We start from the raw sequence: 22,794 nt of genomic DNA, 5'->3' as shown, positions 1-22,794 counted from the left end.
AAGTACTTGAACAAATGAGAGGAGACCTTCTCTTATTTATTAAAAGCAGAGTCGGGAAAACTCGTGCTTTTCGTAAAGTGTGCCATTCAGATGTTAGCATCGCACACGGCGGAATAAGCGTCCAAGCACAAGCACGAGGCACAAACACATTCACTGTCAATGACTTCATGTGTGATAAGAACTGTTTCGGAGGCAGACCAAGTGATCAGAGCTGAGGGAAAGATGTCGATGCTTTGCGTCAAAGATAATGTAGCCTTCAGCTTCTGTGATGATTTCAGTCGCAGTGTTGCGACATGTTTCCAGACTCTGCCATCACAAGGAAGTCCTCGTGGGGGAAACAAAAGCCACACAACTTATCCATCATCAAATAAATTGATGATAATAACTCATCAAATAAAATACATAAATCTTATAAACATGTCTGTACAAGTAATACATACTTTAAATAAACATGCATTTCCTGAATGTATATATCCGTCCCTTATGTGTTTACATTTACATTATATGGGTTGGGGATGGGGGGCTGAGAGATATTAAAATATGGGCAGAGTCTGCCAAAACATTTCCCTAATTTTGAAATTCAAATGTTAACGGGTATGATGAAAACTAATCTGAAAAGTAACTAAAGATGTCAGACAAATGTGGTGGAGTAAAAAGAACAACACTCTGCTCTGAAAAGTAATGATGTGGAAGTATAACGTTGCACAAAAGAGAAATACTCAAATAAATACGGAACATATGAGCAGAAACCAGCAGACAGTATGAACTAAACAGCCAGCAGAAACACAGAGAGAGCCAAAGCATCAAGTCTAATATGAGGAGTACACAAGAAGAACTTACAGGTCCTGGTGAAGTGAAGCGCTGGTCCTCTGGGTGTCGGTATGGAGAGTAAATCCTTTGGGAAACAGTCTTCATGGTGTTCAGTTATCAGCAGGACAAGAACACTTTGGTTCAAGTCCCTGCTAATGCCAACAGATGTCGCGAACGGCCAACGAACAGCGTCTCCGACATAGCGAACTGCCCGCGAACACGAATCGAACTCAATCGCCGACGATAGCGCGAACACGCTTAGCAGGCTAGCTTGTTTAGCTTGTTGATGAATAATACATCTGTAGCATTAGCATGAAGTCTTTCCCCCAGAGTTTCTGCAAAAGCAGTTTCTGGTTTTAACTCGGCCTCGGCCAGAACCGCTCGCAACACCATCCTGCTGCACGGAGTCCAGCTCCTCTTCTGCATGCTGTCTTTCACCTCTCCCTTCATCAACTTCACCTTAGTCATCGTTTGGCCCCATGAAATGACCAACATCCTATTCAGCACCTTCCTGTTTACCAACGTGCTTCCACGTCTGCTCAGTCCGCTCATCTACGGCGTCAGAGACACGAAGCTCAGAAGCCACATCCGGCTGCACTTCTTCTGTAAATGCTGCAGCTCTGTGGAGAAGAGTGTGAGGGGCCCGGTGAGACCCCGGAGAAGCTCCAAACAGGTGTTACACTGAGCGGCCTTAAGAGACCGGTTGTACCGCACTGCAACTAACGATTATTCTCATTATTGAGCAATCTGCAGATTATTTTCTAGAATAATAATTTGGTCGATATAGTGTAGTGTCTCAAAGTCTCAAATTGTGCATTTTCATGAACTGCAGTACAATTTAAACCAGTTTATACGAAATGCTCCAAAATACTGTACGACTTTTTACTGCCAGTGTTATGAAGAGGGGACACTACAGGTGAGTAGGGTCAACATCTAAGGTAGTAACATCATGAAATTTCCCCAGTTGATTACTTATATAAACTTATTTTGTGTTGCAAGTTTTCAGAATTTTTATGTTTAAAATGGCAAGTGATGCATTTTGGTTTGTACAGATTCTGGATCTGTCTTTGTATCACTCCATAAATCACTGAATCCTGTCAACACACAGAACTCTGTGCATCTCCTGCATGTAGTTAGTGTAGCGTGTATAACATGAGCTGTGAGTGACATGTGAACAAAGCCCTCTGCACAAAGCTTCAGAATATAGAGAGGAATGAAAGTGGAAAGTTTGGTGTATGTAAGTGCTGCTGAAGTGGAGACTTCTGCTGAAGAGTGTGAGAAAAAGCTCCTTTAGAGAAAAGCTCCTTTAAAGATATGTATTGTAACATTCATACATGTTGTACACACTACAGGTGAACAGAGTCATACATGTTGTACACACTACAGGTGAACAGAGTCATACATGTTGTACACACTACAGGTGAACAGAGTCATACATGTTGTACACACTACAGGTGAACAGAGTCATACATGTTGTACACACTACAGGTGAACAGAGTCATACATGTTGTACACACTACAGGTGAACAGAGTCATACATGTTGTACACACTACAGGTGAACAGAGTCATACATGTTGTACACACTACAGGTGAACAGAGTCATACATGTTGTACACACTACAGGTGAACAGGGTCATACATGTTGTACACACTACAGGTGAACAGAGTCATACATGTTGTACACACTACAGGTGAACAGAGTCATACATGTTGTACACACTACAGGTGAACAGAGTCATACATGTTGTACACACTACAGGTGAACAGAGTCATACATGTTGTACACACTACAGGTGAACAGAGTCATACATGTTGTACACACTACAGGTGAACAGAGTCATACATGTTGTACACACTACAGGTGAACAGAGTCATACATGTTGTACACACTACAGGTGAACAGGGTCATACATGTTGTACACACTACAGGTGAACAGGGTCATACATGTTGTACACACTACAGGTGAACAGAGTCATACATGTTGTACACACTACAGGTGAACAGAGTCATACATGTTGTACACACTACAGGTGAACAGGGTCATACATGTTGTACACACTACAGGTGAACAGAGTCATACATGTTGTACACACTACAGGTGAACAGAGTCATACATGTTGTACACACTACAGGTGAACAGGGTCATACATGTTGTACACACTACAGGGGAACAGGGTCATACATGTTGTACACACTACAGGTGAACAGAGTCATACATGTTGTACACACTACAGGTGAACAGGGTCATACATGTTGTACACACTACAGGTGAACAGAGTCATACATGTTGTACACACTACAGGTGAACAGAGTCATACATGTTGTACACACTACAGGTGAACAGAGTCATACATGTTGTACACACTACAGGTGAACAGAGTCATACATGTTGTACACACTACAGGTGAACAGAGTCATACATGTTGTACACACTACAGGTGAACAGGGTCAAACATGTAACTAACAGATATCATGAAGCTTCCCCACTTCATGACTCACATCAACACAGTTTATATTACAAGTGTTTAATATGTACATGAGGCGTTATGTAATGTAGCTGTGGAGAGGTTAAATCTACACACACACAGTTACAAACACACACTCTCATGTTTCCTCTCGTCTCACAGAAGAGTGTCAATGTTTTAAATGATTTTAAATTTCCTCCATTATATCAGCTTTTTTACCACTAAAGACAACATATATTGTATTTATACATATATATATATATATATATATATATATATATATAAATATTTTATTTATTTATTTATATATATATATATATATATATGTATAAATAAATAAATAAAACGTTTATATTTATATATATATATATATATATTTATATATATATATAAATGTTTTATTTATTTATTTGTTTATATATATATATATATATATATATATATTATATATATATATATATATATATATATATATATATATATATATTTGTTTTGTTATAATTTGTCTTATGTATGTTAGTATATTGAGTTTGTGTCTTGAAATTCTAATAAAGAAAGTGTTGGTACCTGTGACTCTGCAGATTCAGATTCATTATATAAAATATAAATCAACAATTTAATTATGATGTATAATTATAGATTAAACCTTCCAGTTGTAAATAAAGAAGTTACACTTATCTTCACCTTCCAGCTGCAACATTAGTGATGAACACATTAATACATCATAAACATAAAATATGTTTTATTCTGAAATGGTCCATTCTGCATAATCAATACTTAAAATATATTTTGATGCTAATACTTTTGTACTTTTACGAACGTAAGATTTTGAATGTAGAACTTGTCCTGTAGTATTACTGCGTTTAAAGTGCACACCATCCTCCATCCCTGCTCTGCTGTGTGAAGCCCGCAGATGTGAAGCCAGATGTTGACCACTAGATGGATCCACCGTCACGTGTGTGCACAAGTCAAGATGAAATATTATAAAATAAACAAATACATTTCTGAATGTATGGGAGGTACACGAGGAAACCTTCACATGCATCCAGTTGGTGGTTGAAAATAATAAAAGCTCTTTTAAAAGAGTTTATTCTCCGCTCATGAGGAACAAGTGAACAGCCAGCTGCTGTTAGTTAGTGGGGAAATAAAAGCCCAACACAGCTGTGGATTGTAGAGGCACAAAGTATATCATAACAAAACAATAATAACAGCTTTATTTCATTACCCGAGATGTCACACTTAAACACACACTTATGCAGTTATATTGCAGTAATGCCAAAGGAAATAAACTTCCGTTAAGAACCATAATGCAGCTTTTTATTCTCTATGGAGGTCTGAACATAAAGACTTTAAAATATACAACTCATGAACAAGGAACCACTGAGTGCCGCCAACACACCGGAAAAGCAGCTCTTGGTTCGGGGAGGCGATCCTCTTCCGGAATGTGACGGAAGAAGCCGAACGCTGACAGAGCAGCCCGCGCGCGCACTGACTGTTCTCTCTGCGCGTGATGTTTCAGGCGGAAGGTTCTCCTTAAAGTTCTGCAGCAGAAGAAGCTCGCTTTACAAGATTCCTGTGGGACATGTTTGTTCTTGTTCACACGTGAAAGTGTACAACTTGTAAACACACCATGGGGTGAAACAGCCTGCACGTGAGGACGCTGATCACAGCAGGTGAGTCTTAATAAACTCTTTGTATACTTCACATGTAGTTCCTTCTCAATACATAGATATACACATGTGTACTTTATTCATCTTACATTAGGAAAGGCTTGTGTTACAGCAGCAGCAGCAGGTTATCAAGGCATTGCACAGGAGTAACAAGAAATATATATATATATATATATATATATATATATATATATATATATATATATATATATATATATATATACCAATAGAGTATATAGAATACACTACAGAAATATAAGCAAATAAGTGACAATACACCAAACTAGCAGAACTAAAATACATAGGACTGTAGACATGAGACAAAGTAAAGTAGTTGCAGTTGTATTTATTTAGTATTTATTTGCACAGCTCTTCGTGTGCTTCATCATGTGCTTCATCATGTGCTTCATCATGTGCTTCATCATGTGCTTCATCTCCGTTCACTCGTTCACTTCATCGTGTTCATTGTTGATGGAGATGCATTTTTACTCCGCTGTGATTTCAAGCTTTCTTCTGCTGAATTATAGATCAACTTTATTTCTGTATGTGCAGCATGGCAGCTCCCCCGAGAGCTCAGCAGGGGCCCTCGTGTAATTATAGACGGAGACACACATCGTCCCACTGCTCCTGTGCTCCTCTGCTCCTGTGCTCCTGTGCTCCTCTGCTCCTGTGTGATGTCCGGCTGCAGCTCATTGTCCTGTGTTGTGTTGCAGCTTCGTACTTTAAGCTACACACGCAACACCTGAGAAAACAGAAACACAGATGTACAAGTGTTTTCATGAAACGCATGTTTTAAATGATCATCAGGAGGAATGTAAACAAGATCAGATCACATATGGTGGGTGGTACACATGTTATCCACACCCGACACTGAGCAGCTGAGCAGCACACGGAACAGATGGAAATAAACTGCTTTTATATTCTGCTTTGACACAAAAGCAAAGATTGTGAGTGTGGATGATGATGTCAGAGCTGTCAGAGGAGACTTTAGTTCGGTGCAAGATGAGAGCAGAAGACGTGAGATCTGCTTTAACTCCACTGAAGCTCCGATCCCTCGTGCACACTGACGTGCACAACGTTTCAGTCCTTCTTTCTGTTTTGCTGTTTGAGCTCTTGTGAATCTTTTCTTGCACTAAAAAAAGATCAAATCAACATTTTAAAAGACTCTTTTAAAAGTCCTGCATGACTTAAGTTTTAATAGACAAGTGTTAGAATAATACACGTGCGAAGAGAATTCAGAATAATATAGAGTTTCTCTTCATTGTTGCAGCTGGTCAGGATAATTATATGACTTTATATGCTGCTTAACCTTATATACATTATATTATGGGGGGGGTCGCAGGCTTCACAGATTGTAAAGCCCCCGCGGAAAATTTGTATTTTGTGATATTGAGCTGTGTGAGTAAAATGTGATTGAAGGCATTTCATGGATCCTGATGTCCCAACAAACATTATGAATATATTCCTGCCTCGTCACATAGAAGCTCTTTTATGAAGTATTTTTATTTTACACTGCTGGAGATGGGGGGAGGAGGAGAGGGCAGGAGGAGGAGGGGGCGGAGGAGGGCGCGAGGAGGCGAGGAGGAGGGAGGCGGAGGAGGAGGAGGAGGCAGGGGAGGAGGAAGGGGAGGAGTTGTCTGAGCAGGGGGCGGCTGCGTAGGCGGAGGCGCCGCGGAGGACTGGGAGGAGAGAGGAGGCGGCGGGAGGAGGAGGCGCCGGAGGAGAAGGAGGAGGCGGAGGCGGAGGAGGGGAGCAAGGCGGAGACGGAGGCGGAGCCCTGCTGTCGGCTGACGGGCGGCGCAGAAGGAGGAGACGGAGGAGGAGGCTTCGGAGGGGCTCCGGGAGGAGGAGCCGGAGGAGGCGGGCCGGAGGAGGAGCCGGGGCGGCGGCGGAGGAGGGGCGCTCCGAAGGCGAGGAGGTCGCCGGCGGAGGAGGCGGCGCAGACCCAACGGAGGGGCGGCCGGAGGCGCCGCGGAGGCGGCGGGGAGCCGGGGGCGGCGCCGGAGCCGGCGGAGAAGGCTCCTCGGCCGAGGCGGCGGCGGGCGGAGCGTCGACCTCGGCGAGGCGGGCCGGCGAGGCGGAGGCGTCGTCGCCGGCGGAGCCGGAGGCCGGAGGAGGAGGCGAAGGAGGAGGAGGGAGCCGGGAGGAGGAGGCGGAGCAGGCGGGCGAAGGCGGGCGGAGGAGGCGGGAAGGGGGGGGGAGAAGGAGTGAGGCGCAGGAGGAGGAGGGGAGCCGGTGCGGAGGAGCGGAGGTAAGGAGGAGGAGGGAGGCGGAGGAGGGCGGGGAGGAGGAGGAGGCGCTGAGGCAGGCGGAGGAGGAGGCGGAGAGCGGAGGCCGGCGAAGGAGGTCGGAGCACCAGGGAACGGAGGGGGAGGAGGCCGGAGGGAGGCCGAGGAGGAGCCGGAGGAGAAGGAGGAGGCGGCCGGAGGAGGAGCCGAGGGGGAGGAGGCGGAGAGGAGGAGCAGGCGGGCGGAGGAGGGAAGGAGGAGCAGGAGGAGGCGAAGGGGGGAGGAGGAGCGGACGGCGGGGAGGAGGCGGGAAGGCGGGGAGGAGCGGAGGAGGAGGCGAGGGGAGGCGGGAGGAGCAAGGAGGCGGAAGGAGGCGCCGGGGCGGCAGGAGGAGGGAGGCGGAGGAGGCGGAGGCAGGGGCGGAGGCGGCGGAGGCGAGGAGGAGGAGGAGGAGGAGGCGGAGGAGGAGGCGGACTGGGAGGAGGAGGCGGAGAAGGAGGGAGGAGGAGGAGAAGGAGGAGGAGAGGAGGAGCAGGGAGGCGAGGAGGAGGAGAGGAGGAGGAGAAGGAGGAGACGGCGGAGGAGGAGGAGAAGGAGGAGGAGGAGGGGCGAAGGAGGCGAAGGAAGGAGGAGAGGAGAAGGGAGGAGGAGGCGAAGGAGGAGAAAGGCGGAGGGAGGAAGGGGAGGAGGAGGAGGAGGAGAAGTGGAGGCGGACGGCGGAGGAGGAGGAGGAGGGAGGAGGAGGAGAAGGCGGAAGAGGCGAAAGGGAAGCGGAGGCAGGAGGAGAGGGGACCGGAGGCGGCTGGCAGGGGGCGAAGGAGGAGGAGAAGGAGGAGGGAGGAGAAGGCGTGAGGAGGAGGAGGAGGGCAGGCGGAGGAGGCTTCTGAGCAGGAGGAGAAGGAGGAGAGGAGGGGTAGGAGGAGAGGAGGGGAGGAGGAGACCGGTCTTCGGTGTATGGGAGGAGGAGGCGAGTAGGCTGCTGCGCGTGAGGCCTGGAAGGTATCTTCTCTTCTTCTTCTTCTTTCTCTTCTTTTTCCTTTCTCTTCTTCTTCTTCTTCTTCTTCTCCTTCTTCTTCTCCTCTTCTCCTTCTTATTCTTCTTCTTCTTCTCTTTCTTCTTCTCATTTATTGATGTTTAAACCCAGAGGTGTGCCACAGGCTCCTCCAAGAATCTGATTGGCCCCCTGATGATCATTAGTCTCATTTATACTGACTGACCACAGACAAAGTCAATCAGACGAAGACAAAACAAATACATAGAGACACTAAATGTCCACAAAGAGACACAGGACGGACGTAGAACAACCACAAAAGGAAATCAAAACAACAACAGAGATGCAAAAACCACCAAAAAGAGAAGAATGATGACAAAGACACATATATTATATACATATGTTATATAGTATATAGTCTGTAACGTTGCATCATGTTTTAGAAGTTAGAGGTTTAAAGTAACTAAAGCTTCCGAACAACAATATAAATACTCAAGTGAAATATCTGCACTTGAGTAACTAGTTATTTATAAAGGCTAACCTGCTTCCCACAGCCACCACCCACCTGCATGAAGACAGACTGGGCCTCCACAGTGAACTTCACGTGTCCACAAGCAGATAACAGGAAGCAGGAAGTGAGACAGACCGCTGCAGTTAAAACACATTAAGTCCACATTAGGTTAACACCTGTCTGTAAGTCCTCGGGCCATTTCCTGCAGCCTGCAATTAGAGCGTGTGTAACATTATCACACTAAAGCTGCACTCCACCTGCACTTACTGCACTACCCCCCCCCCCCACCCTGTTAGCGTGCAACAGCTGCAGAAGTTTGAGCGAGACTTCAAAACTTCCCCATACTTTTCACAGTTTTACAGTTTGATGTGAACTTAGTTAGTTATTCCTCCGTGGAGTGATTCCACGATTGTGAACGTGTGAACGTGTGCACGCTACGTGGGAGTGAGAGTGCAGGAGCTGAGCGTGTGTGGGCGTCACTTTCTGTTTTGGCTGCATCCATGTGTGTTTTTAACTTGATCACATGGAGACCAGTTGCTTCCAGCCACAGTTAAAGGAAATAAATCATGATTCACGCAGCACTCTCACTTTAATCTTGTGTATCTGTATAATGATTTATATTCAGTCTGCAAAGATCTGCAATCCAGTAAAAGCCTTTTGGCTCTGAAGCGCCGCACAGCGTGTTGTGTCGTTAACATAAGAACGTCTCGGACATCAAATCAGAGTCTAAAGTGCATTCAGCAGAGTAGATGAAGCTCAGAGGTTTGTCTCCTCCCTGACAGACAGTCGATATGTAAACGCTGACTCAGCTTGAGTCAAAAACTCAATGAGGCTGCTGTCATTGTTTGTTGACTGTGCGTGTCTCACTATCGTCTCACTTCCTGTCTGTGCATTAGTTCCTACCTCTTTAAAAAGGCCTCAAAATACTGACAAATGTGAGTGTAACACAGTAACACTGATACTGTGTCAAATAATGAATATGAAACAAACGCTTTTCCAAAATAAAATAATCAATAAAAAACACCTCAAACATAAAATAAATAGTTTCATTTAAAAGAAAAAGGTTCAGTCATCTCCTAAAACAGCTGCACGCTGTAGATCAAACAGCAGGAAGCATTTGTCTAAGCTATTTTCAGCGGCGGATTAATCCACAGTTGGTGCTCAAGTGAAGAAGACGGTGTGTGTGTGTGTGTGTGTGTGTGTGTGTGTGTGTGTGTGTGTGTGTGATTGAGTCAAAATAAAGTAGAGTGTGCGTTCGAAGGCTCATGTTGTGACACAAGATGCGTCTCCGTTGTGTCTCCAGCAGGTAACCATGGTGAAGGAGAGTCTGCCCAGCTGGGTCAAGCTGGACGCTGAGGGTCTGGTCCACGTGAACGTCGGAGGTCTGAAGAGGAGCCTCTGCTCCAGCACGCTGAAGAAGTTCCCCGACACCAGGCTAGGGAAACTGCTGTCGTGTGACTCGGAGGAGGACATTCTGCAGGTGGGTGGACTTCAGTGTGTCTTCTATAAAAACCTTCTTACGCCTCATTTCTCCTTCTTTCCCTTCCTGCAGGTGTGTGACGACTATGACGTGCAGCAGAAGGAGTTTTATTTTGATAGGAACCCCGGCCTGTTCCCTTACGTCCTGCACTTTTACCAGACGGGAAAACTTCACATCATGGAGGAGCTGTGTGTCTTCTCCTTCAGGTCCGTCTCTTCCTGCCTCACACACACTGTCAGGACATGTACATGGCAGGAGCAGGTCAATGAACTTCACACACGTCTAATAAAGGCTTAACGGAACACTTCACCTCCATTACCTGCCTGTGTGAGACTGTTTGTGCAGAAGTTGAGGAGTTCTCATACTGTCATCGTCACTTTTCTTTTCCTAATTCAAAGCCTACTGGTGTACATACTGACTGGATCTGTCTCATGTGTCCCACACAGTCAGGAGATCGAGTACTGGGGCATCAACGAGTTCTTCCTGGACAGTTGCTGCAGTTATCGTTACCACGACCGCAAGCTGGAGAGCAGCCGGCACCGCAGCTGGGACGACGAGAGCGACGTCAGCAGTGTCGACACGTCTGTGGACGAGATATCGGACTTAAACCGGTGAAAGACTCTGGAGCCCTTTTGAAATCTGCATGTGAAGGATTGATCGCGCAGCCCGACTCACATCTGTCTTCCTCCGTCCTCTCAGAGACATGCTGCATTTCCAGGAGGTGCGTTATGGGAACATCAGGAAGTGTGTGTGGCTGACGCTGGAGAACCCGGGGTACTCCATCCCCAGCAAGCTCTTCAGTCTGGTCTCCATCTGCGTGGTGCTCACATCCATCGCCATCATGTGCATCAACAGCCTCCCGGAGTACCAGGTGGGTGCGGAGAGCCGGAGACAGATGGAGCCAGATAAAGCAGCACACTCAGATTTCATTTTTAGGAGGTACAGACTGTGAGGAGTTGTTTGTCCAAAGTCGTACTGCTTCTCGGAGTCATAATTCAGTCAAATCTGAACACACAGACATGATAGACACATTTCTAGATTCAGTGTGACATATGCTTTCTGATGATATATTATATATGATGTCCATCAATGTCCAGCATACATAAATCCGCTTAGAAATCATAATAAAAAGAAACTCTTCGAACGGCAGAACTTGCCTGAGAACCAGGTTTTTTATCTGATTATCTCTCAAAACACAATATTTACACAAACATATTAGAATAAATGAGAACGCCTGCAGGTAAAAAAGGGAAAATAAGGTTAAAAACTAAAAGTATTATTGAAGCCACTTGAATATTTGCTGGTAAATCTTTCTCCTCTCAGACGTTTGACGATGAAGGGACGTTGATGGACGACCCGACCACGCAGGCTCTGGAGGTTTTCTGCACCTGCTGGTTTTCCTTCGAGGTGAGGAGACGAAAACAAAACTGTGCCAAGATATAAAAGCAGAAAAACAAACGTCTTGTTTCTGTGTTCGAGGTGGTGACGCGGCTGTTGCTCGCTCCCAACAAGAGGAAGTTCTTCCATCAGCCTCTGAACATCATCGACTTGGTGTCTGTGGTTCCCATCTACATCACTCTGCTGTTCCACGTGACGGTGGGAGCCGAGTCTGAGCTGGGAGACCTGGGACGACTCATACAGGTTCATATTTATCTATATGTTCATTAAATCTGCGCATGTAACCGTGGAATCAGAATGAAACGTTCACAATATGAATTTGATTTATTGCTAAGTAGGTTTTCACATATAAGGAATTTGCTTTGTATTGGTGCAAACATAAACACAGAGAAATATGGAAAAATAAAAGCAAATATAAAATAATATATATAAATGTTATAAAAGAATATATAAAAAAATAATAAAGAAATAATGATGATAAATACATCAGATTACTGTATATTAAAAGCCTCTCTGGGAACCATCACCTTATGGTGGTGGAGAGGTGTGTGTGTCCCTATGAACCTGAGTCTTGGCTCTGGAACCGTACTCCTGGATAGGGGTTGGACTCTATTCTTCTCTGGAGTTGCCCAAGGTGTGAGGCGTCGGGCGGGTGTGGGGATACTCACAAGTCCCCGGCTGAGCGCCGCTACGTTGGAGTTTATCCCGGTGGACGAGAGGGTCGCCTCCCTACGCCTTCGGGTTATGGGGGGGAAAACTCTGACTGTTGTTTGTGCCTATGCTCCAAACCGCAGTTCTGAGTATTCGGCCTTCTTGGAGACCTGTACGCCCAAAGCGAGAGTTGTGTCCGGATACTCGGCAGTAAGTCGGACTCGTTTCCCGTGAATGTTGGCCTCCGCCAGGGCTGCGCTTTATCACCAATCCTGTTCGTGATGTTCATGGATAGGATATCGAGGCGTAGTCGTGGAGGAGAGGGGTTGCAGTTTGGTGACCTGAGGATCTCATCGCTGCTCTTTGCAGATGATGTGGTCCTTATGGCATCATCGGACTGTGACCTTCAACAGTCACTGGATCGGTTCGCAGCCGAGTGTGAAGCGGTTGGGATGAGGATCAGCACCTCCAAATCTGAGGCCATGGCTCTCAGCAGGAAACCGGTGGATTGCCTACTCCGGGTAGGGAATGAGCCATTACCCCAAGTGAAGGAGTTCAAGTACCTCGGGGTCTTGTTCGCGAGTGAGGGGACAATGGAGCGAGAGGTTGGCCGGAGAATCGGAGCAGCGGGGGCGGTATTACAGTCACTTTACCGCACCGTTGTGACGAAAAGAGAGCTGAGCCAGAAGGCAAAGCTCTCAATATACCGGTCGATCTTCGTTCCTACCCTCACCTATGGTCATGAAGGCTGGGTCATGACCGAAAGAACGAGATCACGGGTACAAGCGGCCGAAATGGGTTTTCTCAGACGGGTGGCTGGCGTCTCCCTTAGAGATAGGGTGAGAAGCTCAGCCATCCGTGAGAGACTCGGAGTAGAGCCGCTGCTCCTTTACGTTGAAAGGAGCCAGTTGAGGTGGTTCGGGCATCTAGTAAGGATGCCACCTGGGCGCCTCCCTAGGGAGGTGTTCCAGGCACGTCCAGCTGGGAGGAGACCCCGGGGAAGACCCAGGACTCGGTGGAGAGATTATATCTCCTCACTGGCCTGGGAACGCCTCAGGATCCCCCAGTCGGAGCTGGAGGATGTGGCCCGGAGAAGGGAAGATTGGGGATCCTTACTGGAGCTGCTGCCCCCGCAACCCGATCCCGGATAAGCGGTAGACGATGGATGGATAATAATAATAATAATAATGATAATAATAATAATAATTATATATAATAATAATGATAATGATAATAATAATAATGATGATGATGATGATGATAATTATAATAATAATAATAATAATAATAATAATATCTTCTTCTTCTCGTGTCTCAGGTTCTGAGGTTGATGAGGATCTTCAGAGTTTTGAAGTTGGCCCGACACTCGACAGGACTTCGGTCTCTGGGAGCGACGCTTCGGGTGAGTCATACTGATGATGTCCCGTTTGACTTCCCGCCTCGGGGCGGAGACGCAGGGACGTTAAACCTCAGGAAACCTTATTTTCTGCAAGCTGTGACTGAACTACGCTGCACAGTTTGGCTTTGTTAGCTTTTTACAAAATTAAAGAAATGTGCAGACGACAAGTTTTCCAATTTAGCAGCAACATCAGCCGCAGGAGTCATGAAGAAAGTGTTTTGCTACGTCAGCTACTGTTGGAGCTGAAGAGAGACATTTCGTCTATAAACAATAAACCGTCCTTTATATAGAAATCAGGCCACATGTTACATTACAATCCGTTCATGTTTTTACATGTAAATCTTTACATGTCGTGTATTTAAATCATCCATCTCGTCTTCTTAGAAACAAACTTAATAGTTTTATATTTTTGCTGTACAGCAGAATATTTCAGTTTTTTTTTTAAAGGAAACAAACATCATGCCAACATTTGTATTTATATATACAGATAATATAAATGTTTTACTTCCATTTGTGTGAGTAGGACTTCTCTGCAGACGTGACCTCCTGATCAGTTTGTTATGTGAAGTCATTATTGTGAGTATCAGTGACACTCGCAGACTCGCAGCTCAGCAGCTCCTGTTTCACGACGAAGATCATTATCTGTGCGCAGAACTTCATCACACATGAGCTGAACTGTAAACAAATGAATCATCATCTTAAATAAATTGTTTTACTTTCTACCAGATAACTGGATTTAGATTAATTATATTTACATTCAGATTGAAGTGAACTCTGAGAGCTCTTCTGGTTTCTTTCCTGCATAACAACTGAGTTGTGTTTTTTAAAAGCTCAATGAGTCGATTAGTCAGTGGAGGTTGACCCAGTTGACGACCTGAGACTCCGTGTTGTTTAGGAACGAGCTTTGTACGCTCTGCACTTCACAATATTTACGTTTCTTTATGTGCGTTGTGTCCGCCCCTTTACTAGCTTCAGAAAACATCCCGAACACAGAAAGATTACACTCACAAACACCTCTAGTGGGTCAGAGTGTAAACATCGTCTTAACTTTAAACTTTAACTTTGCTTTGCTTACTTATGTGTGCTTTTATGCATTCTATGCATAATTGTACTTTATTTTTATAACTTTTATTCAGACTGAAGGTTTTATTTTCCATCTTATGTTATGCATTCTATTTTTATTTTATTGTTTTTACTATTATTATAAAGTGGGTTTTATTTTAAACATAATTTTCCATTAATTATGACATTAATTTCCTGTTTTATGTTTATTCTATATTTCATGTGAAGCACTTTGAGCTGCATTTCTTGTATGAATGATGCTTTACAATAAAGTTTATTATTATCATTTTTAACATTAAACACAAGACATAAGTTTAAATCTGAACGAAAGTACATCAAACGTTGATGAATCTTTAACTCAAAACAAATTAAATACATTTTGAAAAGCAATATATATGTATATCTATATATATATAAAATATATATATAGATATAATATATCTATATATATATCTATATAATATATATAGATATATATATAATGTATTTTCTTCAGCTTTAAAGCTTCGGGATGTGAAGATAATACAGTTAATATGTTTGTGATTTCACAACAATAAACAAACTTTAACTTCAAGCTTTAACAAATTAAAGCTTCAGCCTGCAGCCAGAAGTCTCGTGTGATCGTGTTCATATGTTTAATATGTTTTATATGTTTATATGTTTATATATTTTATATGTTTATATATATCCTGTGGGCCCACCACTCACAGGAAGAACCGCTGGGGTCGGGTGCGCTGTCACAGGTGGCAGTGATGGTCAGGGACCTCGACGGACCAGACCCGGGCAGCAGAGGCTGGCTCTGGGGACGTCGAACGTCACCTCTCTGTGGGGGAAGGAGCCGGAACTAGTGCGGGAGGTGGAGCGCTACCAGTTGGATCTGACCTCTACGCACAGTCTTGGCTCTGGAACCGTACTCCTAGATAGGGGTATATTTTTCTCCGGAGTTGCCCAAGGTGTGAGGTGTCGGGCGGGTGTGGGCATACTCACTAGTCCCCGGCTGAGTGCCGCTATGTTGGAGTTCATCCCGGTGGACGAAAGGGTCGCCTCCCTACGCCTTCGGGTTATGGGGGGGGAAAACTCTGACTGTTGTTTGTGCCTATGCCCCAAACCGCAGTTCTGAGTATTCAGCCTTCTTGGAGACCCTGAATGGAGCCTTGCAGGGGGCTCCAGTAGGGGACTCCATCGTCTTGCTGGGAGACTTTAACGCGCACGTGGGAAACGATGGAGACACCTGGAGAAGCGTGATTGGGAGGAAGGGCCTCCCTGATCTAAACCCGAACGGTCGTTTGTTGTTGGACTTCTGTGCTAGTCATGGAATGACCATAACAAACACCATGTTCGAACATAAGGATGCTCATAAGTGTACGTGGTACCAGAGCACCATAGGCCAAAGGTCAATGATCGATTTTGTGATCGTATCATTTGATCTGAGGCTGCATGTTTTGGACACTCGGGTGAAGAGAGGGGCAGAGCTGTCAACTGATCACCATCTGGTGGTGAGTTGGATCAAGGTGTGGGGGAAGACTCTGGACAGACCTGGTAAGCCCAAACGGGTAGTGCGAGTTAACTGGGAACGTCTGGAGGAAGACCCTGTCCGGGACATCTTCAACTCACACCTCCGGCGGAGCTTTTCAGACATCCCTGTGGATGTTGGGGGCATTGAACCTGAGTGGGCGATATTCAAAACCTCTATTTCTGAAGCTGCGGTGAGGAGCTGTGGTCTCAAGGTCTTAGGTGCCTCAAGCAGCGGTAACCCTCGAACACCGTGGTGGACCCCGGTGGTCAGGGAAGCCGTTCGACTGAAGAAGGAGTCCTTCCGGGTTATGTTATCCGGGAGGACTCTGGAAACAATTGCAGGGTACCGACGGACTCGAAGGGCGGCAGCCTCTGCCATGGCAGAGGCAAAGCAGCGGGTGTGGGAGAATTTCGGAGAAACTATGGAGAAGGATTTTCGGTCGGCACCAAGGTGCTTCTGGAAAACCATCCGGCACCTCAGGAGGGTGAAGCGGGGAACCATCCAAGCTGTGTACAGCAAGGATGGGACCCTGCTGACTTCGACTGAGAAGGTTATAGGCCGGTTGAAGGAGCACTTTGAGGAACTCCGGAATCCGACTAACACGCCCTCTATGGTTGAGGCAGAGCTGGAAGCTGATGGGGGATCATCGTCAATTTCCCTGATGGAAGTCACTGAGGTAGTCAAACAACTCCACAGTGGCAAAGCTGCAGGGGTTGATGAGATCCGTCCAGAAATGCTGAAGGCTTTGGGTGTTGAGGGGCTGTCTTGCTTGACACGCCTCGTCAACATTGCGTGCAAGTCTGGGATAGTGCCTAGGGGTTGGCAGACCGGGGTGGTGGTTCCCCTATTTAAAAAGGGGGACCAGAGAGTGTGTGCCAACTACAGGGGTATCACACTTCTCAGCCTCCCGGTAAAGTCTACTCCAAGGTGCTGGAAAGGAGGGTTCAGCCGGTAGTCGAACTTCTGATTGAAGAGGAACAATGCGGATTCCGTCCTGGTCGTGGAACAACGGACCAACTCTTCACTTTCGCAAGGATCCTGTAGGGGGCCTGGGAGTACGCTACATGTGTTTTGTGGATCTGGAGAAGGCGTATGACCGGGTCCCCCGGGTGATACTGTGGGAGGTGCTGCGGGAGTATGGGCTGAGGGGGTCACTTCTGAGGGCCATCCAATCCCTGTACGCCCAAAGCGAGAGTTGTGACGAGTTGTGACTCGTTCCCAGTGAATGTTGGTCTCTGCCAGGGCTGCGCTTCATCATCAATCCTGTTCGTGATTTTCATGGATAGGATATCGAGGCGTAGTCGTGGAGGAGAGGGGTTGCAGTTTGGTGGCCTGAGGATCTCATCACTGCTCTTTGCAGATGATGTGGTCCTGATGGCGTCATCGGTCTGTGACCTTCAACAGTCACTTGATCGGTTTGCAGCCGAGTGTGAAGCAGTTGGGATGAGGATCAGCACCTCAAAATCTGGGGCCATGGCTCTCAGCAGGAAAACGGTGGATTGCCTTCTCCGGGTAGGGAATGAGCCATTACCCCAAGTGAAGGAGTTCAAGTACCTCGGGGTCTTGTTCGCGAGTGAGGGGACAATGAAGCGAAAGATTGGCCGGAGAATCGGAGCAGCGGGGGCGGTATTACATTTGCTTTACCGCACCGTTGTGACGAAAAGAGAGCTGAGCCAGAAGGCAAAGCTCTCGATCTTCCGGGCGATCTTCGTTCCTACCCTCACCTATGGTCATGAAGGCTGGGTCATGACCGAAAGAACGAGATCACGGGTACAAGCGGCCGAAATGGGTTTTCTCAGACGGGTGGCTGGCGTCTCCCTTAGAGATAGGGTGAGAAGCTCATCCACCGTGAGAGACTCGGAGTAGAGCCGCTGCTCCTTTACGTTGAAAGGAGCCAGTCGAGGTGGTTTGGGCATCTAGTAAGGATGCCACCTGACCGCCTCCCTAGGGAGGTGTTCCAGGCACGTCCAGCTGGGAGGAGACCCCGGGGAAGACCCAGAACTCGGTGGAGAGATTATATCTCCTCACTGAGATTTTTATATTTTATATATATATATATTTAATTTATTTATATGTTTATATATTTATATGTTTTATATGTTTATATATTTTATATGTTTATATGTTTAATATATTTAGATGTTTTATATGTTTTATATATTTATATGTTTTATATATTTATATATTTATATGTTTATATGTTTTATATATTTATATGTTTATATGTTTTATATGTTTATATGTTTTATATGTTTTATATGTTGTATATGTTTATATGTTTTATATGTTTATATGTTTTATTTGTTAATGTTTTATATATATATTTTATATATATGTTTTTTCAGTGGAGTGCCGTGCATTCCACACCTAGGCCTTCAGTGATGTCCTACACAGTCCTACCTGAATTATTCCACCTCTTAAAACCATCATTATGACGCCATGGCTCTAGAAACTATACATTTAGTTGCATCACCCTAACAACAGAGTTATGTTAATGTTTAGAAACATTTAGTTGTAAATAGCAGGCATTCCCAGCAGTACAATGTGCAGTGCCTCTCGGAGGCTGTGAGCCGGGGGTACCGCTCGTAGTTAGTGATTTGAAAGTGGCGGACAAACCCTTTTCCCAGCTGTGATAGGCTCGCTAGCGTCGGGGTTGGCCGTTCTCTTCTCACGATGTCTAGCTTTTCTTGAAAAGTTTGTCTTGAAAATGGCGTTGTAATGATATCTGCGACCACATCGATCTCTTCTCGTCCTTCAGCCGTTGTGGGTTGAAAACAAACAGCTTGTAGAAATCTACACAAATTAGCTTGTTCAAAGTTGCTAGCTCTGCATAGCTCCGCCTCTCAATAGTGCGTATCCAATCAAAAGACGTGGACGTGCTGACGTTATCGTACGCCTGCTAGCTGGCCCCGGTGTCCCCAACTCGACATCTGATTGGTTAACGCCACAGTTTTGTTTCTGTTCACTTTAAAGCTACAGGCGCCCCCACTGTTGCTTCTGAAGGCCTCAGGGCAGATCTCTTGGACCCTGGCAACACATCATGGCTGAAATATGATTGGATAAAAGCTCTAACATAAAGGCCAGACCTCCAAATCTCCATCTGAGGCTGGAAGCAGCGCAACCAAGAGGAAAGCTATGACATGAAGAGGATAGACTCTGGGGAATAATTTAATACATATTTGTGGAAAAAATATATAAAAATTAAATGTATATTCTGATGATGTTTAGGCCAGCAGAGAAGGCCTTGCTGGCCCTGACGGCCCACCACTGTGTTTTATATATTTATATGTTCATGTGTTTTATATATTTATATGTTTATATGTTCGCTGCTCTGTGTGTTGTTTCTGCAGCACAGTTACCGTGAGGTGGGCATCCTGCTGCTGTACCTCGCTGTGGGAGTGTCCGTGTTCTCTGGCATCGCTTACACTGCAGAATATGAAGAGGTAACGTTTGACTTTCATATGGAAACATTTGATTTTATTATTTTTAATTCTTACTTTAGTTAGTAAGGTTTGTTATTCTGTCTCTAACATGTTTCTAAAGAAAACACATGAACTAACTTACACGACTCTTTATTAGATATTAATGGTATTTGGATTTAAATCCAGAAAACTTTATTGTCCATCACAGTGCACTAAATGAATTAGTATTAAGTAAAGTAGCAACACTGCAGTGTGAAAAGAAAAGTCCTGCATTTAAAAGTAAAATTAATAATTAGCAAAAATATAATAGTACCAAAAGTAAAGGTACTCATTATTTCAGAATAATATATTATATTCCTGAATTATAATTATTTATTTATTATTATTATTAATTATTAATTAATGTGTTCACTTTAATTATATTACGCTAATTTGTATTACTTTATATACTGATAGATATATATGATATAGTATTGTTTATAATAATATTAGTAGTTGTTATTAATATTACACTATTATTATTAAAATTATTAATAATAATGTTACAGTAAATTATTGCTAAATTCCTTTCTCGTTAATCTTCTATTAATTTTTATTCTCATTTTTCCCCTCATCGTTTTGTTGTTGTTATTCATAAAGTTTTCTTTAATTTGAATGTATTCGTTGTGTAACCTCGTAGATACAAAGCTACGGTGTGTGTTTCAGGATGTGGGTCTGGACACCATCCCGGCCTGCTGGTGGTGGGGGACGGTGAGCATGACCACAGTGGGCTACGGGGACGTGGTGCCCGTCACGGTGGCCGGGAAGCTGGCGGCCAGCGGCTGCATCCTGGGCGGCACCCTGGTGGTGGCGCTGCCCATCACCATCATCTTCAACAAGTTCTCCCACTTCTACCGGAGACAGAAAGCTCTGGAGGCGTCGGTGTGGAACAACCACCGCAGGAAGATAAAGATGAGCTGCGAGAACGAGCCGGAGGAGGAGGACGAGGAGGAGGACAGCAGGTGTCTGGACGACGACGACACTGACGCCATCGAGGAGGACGATATAGATTATGAGGACGACGGAGGTGTGATCAACTATAGCTACGTGGAACATCCGTCCTACGCGTCCATACTGAGGAGGAAGGAGCTGCATCAGCTGTGAGCGACTGCCATTAAAACTGCTCCCAATGTTTTCTGCACATTACATCTTTATCAGTTGTTCCTGTGAACACAGATTTGAGGTGGTTGTCTGCCTCTGAATTGGTTCAGTAGGTCGTTATCATCTGTTGTAAACTGGCTTACTGGCGACCTCTAGTGGTCGTAGTGATTATGACGGGAGCAAACGAGGAAGTCAGGTGACGTAGGACAAAGAGCGGGAAAGTCCCCAAAGGGAGGAGGCCGAGTCCCGAGTCCCGTAGTCGACTCGTATTTACTCCTGTTTGAAGTTACGTATGTACGTTAACTGGCTTACGTTACGTAACAAACGTACTTATTCAGAAAATATTACTTTTTTCAATGCATTTCGACTTTTGGACGCCATGTTTCTGTAATCTGTTATTAATAATAATACTGTAATCGTTAACGTTATGAACGATGCTTCGAACTATAATTACTTTCAGTGCAGTAACAGACGTTTGAGACACAACTTCCGCCTTCTTCTACCGGATGTTCTGTGATATTCTGTTGCCAAAATAAAAACACTGGGAAATTGGCGCAAACCCGACCAGATACAAGCTCGAGGGAACGTTGTGAAGTAACCGAGAAGTTTTGTTTCTATTCTCAACGTTAACCACGTGATTAGAACAGTCTGGTTCAGTCTGAAGCAGTAAAGTGCTGATAACAACTGATAACGTCCATTTAAAGGGCCGATAACATTCGAAGCAGATGTTTTAAATCACATTAACATGAAGTCTGACTTTCATCTGATCGGATACACACGTAGTCTGAACTGTCGAGATGGATTCATGTGGATCGTCACAGTGAAGACGATAAAGAACTAATAAAGTCGGAGGTGGATTATAAATCTGGTCTTCCATGAGGTCTGTTGCTCTGTGCATGTCGGGGCTGCAGGACGCCGCCGGACATGTTCCTCTGTGATGATGAGCAGGAGGAGAAGGTGCTCTGAGAGGAACTGAAGTGTAACTTCGTGCACCCAAATGAAATAAAAAGAAATATCATGAAACAGTGTGAAAAGTATTTTTGTGGAAGAAGTTGAAATACGAGATATTTATAGAAATATAAATTAAAATCAATGATGACCTGATAAATGTCTAATAACATGTTTATTACTGCTGGTGAAAGTAACTAAGTACATTTACTTACATTTTACATTTTACGTACATTTAAATTTACATTTAGTATTATTTTGTATTTAAAAAAAATTCTCCACTACATCGATTGATTAAGTTACTTCAGATTAATAATAGAAAAAATAATAAAATAATTCCTCCTTTACAAACTGGAACTTTAAAGACATTGCATTAATTTATCCAACAATAAAATTATATTATTCTGCAAAATCAGTATTTTAACTTTTGGTACTTTAAGTATATTGTGACGCAAATACTTTTGCACTTTTACTGAAGTAAACGTAACAGTTTGAAAACACTGATTTCATTACAATCATCAGTTTAACTTCGTGGTTGATCCAGTTTCCTCAATGATAGAAAAGAAGTCTCTCGTACATTAATCTTATTTTCTAATATTTCTATAAAGATTGAAACTTGTAAATAAATCCAAGAAGTGAAACTAAAAACATATTCAGCAGTTTTTCAAGACGATTTCAGTTCTGAGGATGAAGGTCAGAGGATGAAGGTCGGTGGTGTCGAGCCACAGAGTTCATTTACTGGATGTATTATTATATAGTATATTATTACATTATAAAATTATTATATTATTTTATTATTCAATTATTACATTATTACATTATTGAATTATTACATTATTATATTATTACATTATATTATTTTATTATTATTAAATTATCATATTATTACATTATTATATTATTCAATTATTCAATTATTATAAAATTATTATATTACTTTATTACATTACATGATTATATTATTGTATTATTAAATTATTAAATTATTATATTACATTATTACATTATTAAATTATTAAATTATTACATTATTACATTATTATATTATTATATTATTAAATTATTATATTATTATATTACATTATTACATTATTACATTAT

At 43.9% G+C, this 22,794-nt stretch overlaps 1 protein-coding gene across 2 annotated transcripts; it reads left to right on the top strand.

The window, feature by feature from the left end:
* Positions 1-4,737: 4,737 nt before the first annotated feature.
* Positions 4,738-21,768, top strand: LOC115008842 (potassium voltage-gated channel subfamily S member 2). Of its 2 annotated transcripts, none has more exons than XM_029432693.1 (10): positions 4,738-4,950; positions 9,984-10,157; positions 10,230-10,363; positions 10,604-10,768; positions 10,857-11,028; positions 11,481-11,564; positions 11,637-11,798; positions 13,525-13,608; positions 19,534-19,626; positions 20,311-21,768. In XM_029432693.1, exons 2-10 carry the CDS (start codon positions 9,990-9,992, stop codon positions 20,746-20,748), a joined length of 1,500 nt encoding a protein of 499 aa, XP_029288553.1. In that variant the 5' UTR covers positions 4,738-4,950; positions 9,984-9,989; the 3' UTR covers positions 20,749-21,768. The 2 variants fall into 2 exon arrangements, with proteins under 2 accessions (XP_029288553.1, XP_029288552.1); XM_029432692.1 differs by having other exon boundaries at positions 4,739-4,950; positions 9,981-10,157.
* The last annotated feature ends 1,026 nt before the right edge of the window (positions 21,769-22,794 follow it).

Source organism: Cottoperca gobio, chromosome 5 (assembly GCF_900634415.1).
Source record: "Cottoperca gobio chromosome 5, fCotGob3.1, whole genome shotgun sequence".
NCBI classification, from domain to species: Eukaryota; Metazoa; Chordata; class Actinopteri; order Perciformes; family Bovichtidae; genus Cottoperca; species Cottoperca gobio.
Note: the sequence above shows the minus strand (reverse complement) of the source record. Positions and strands in the feature narration are given on the sequence as shown.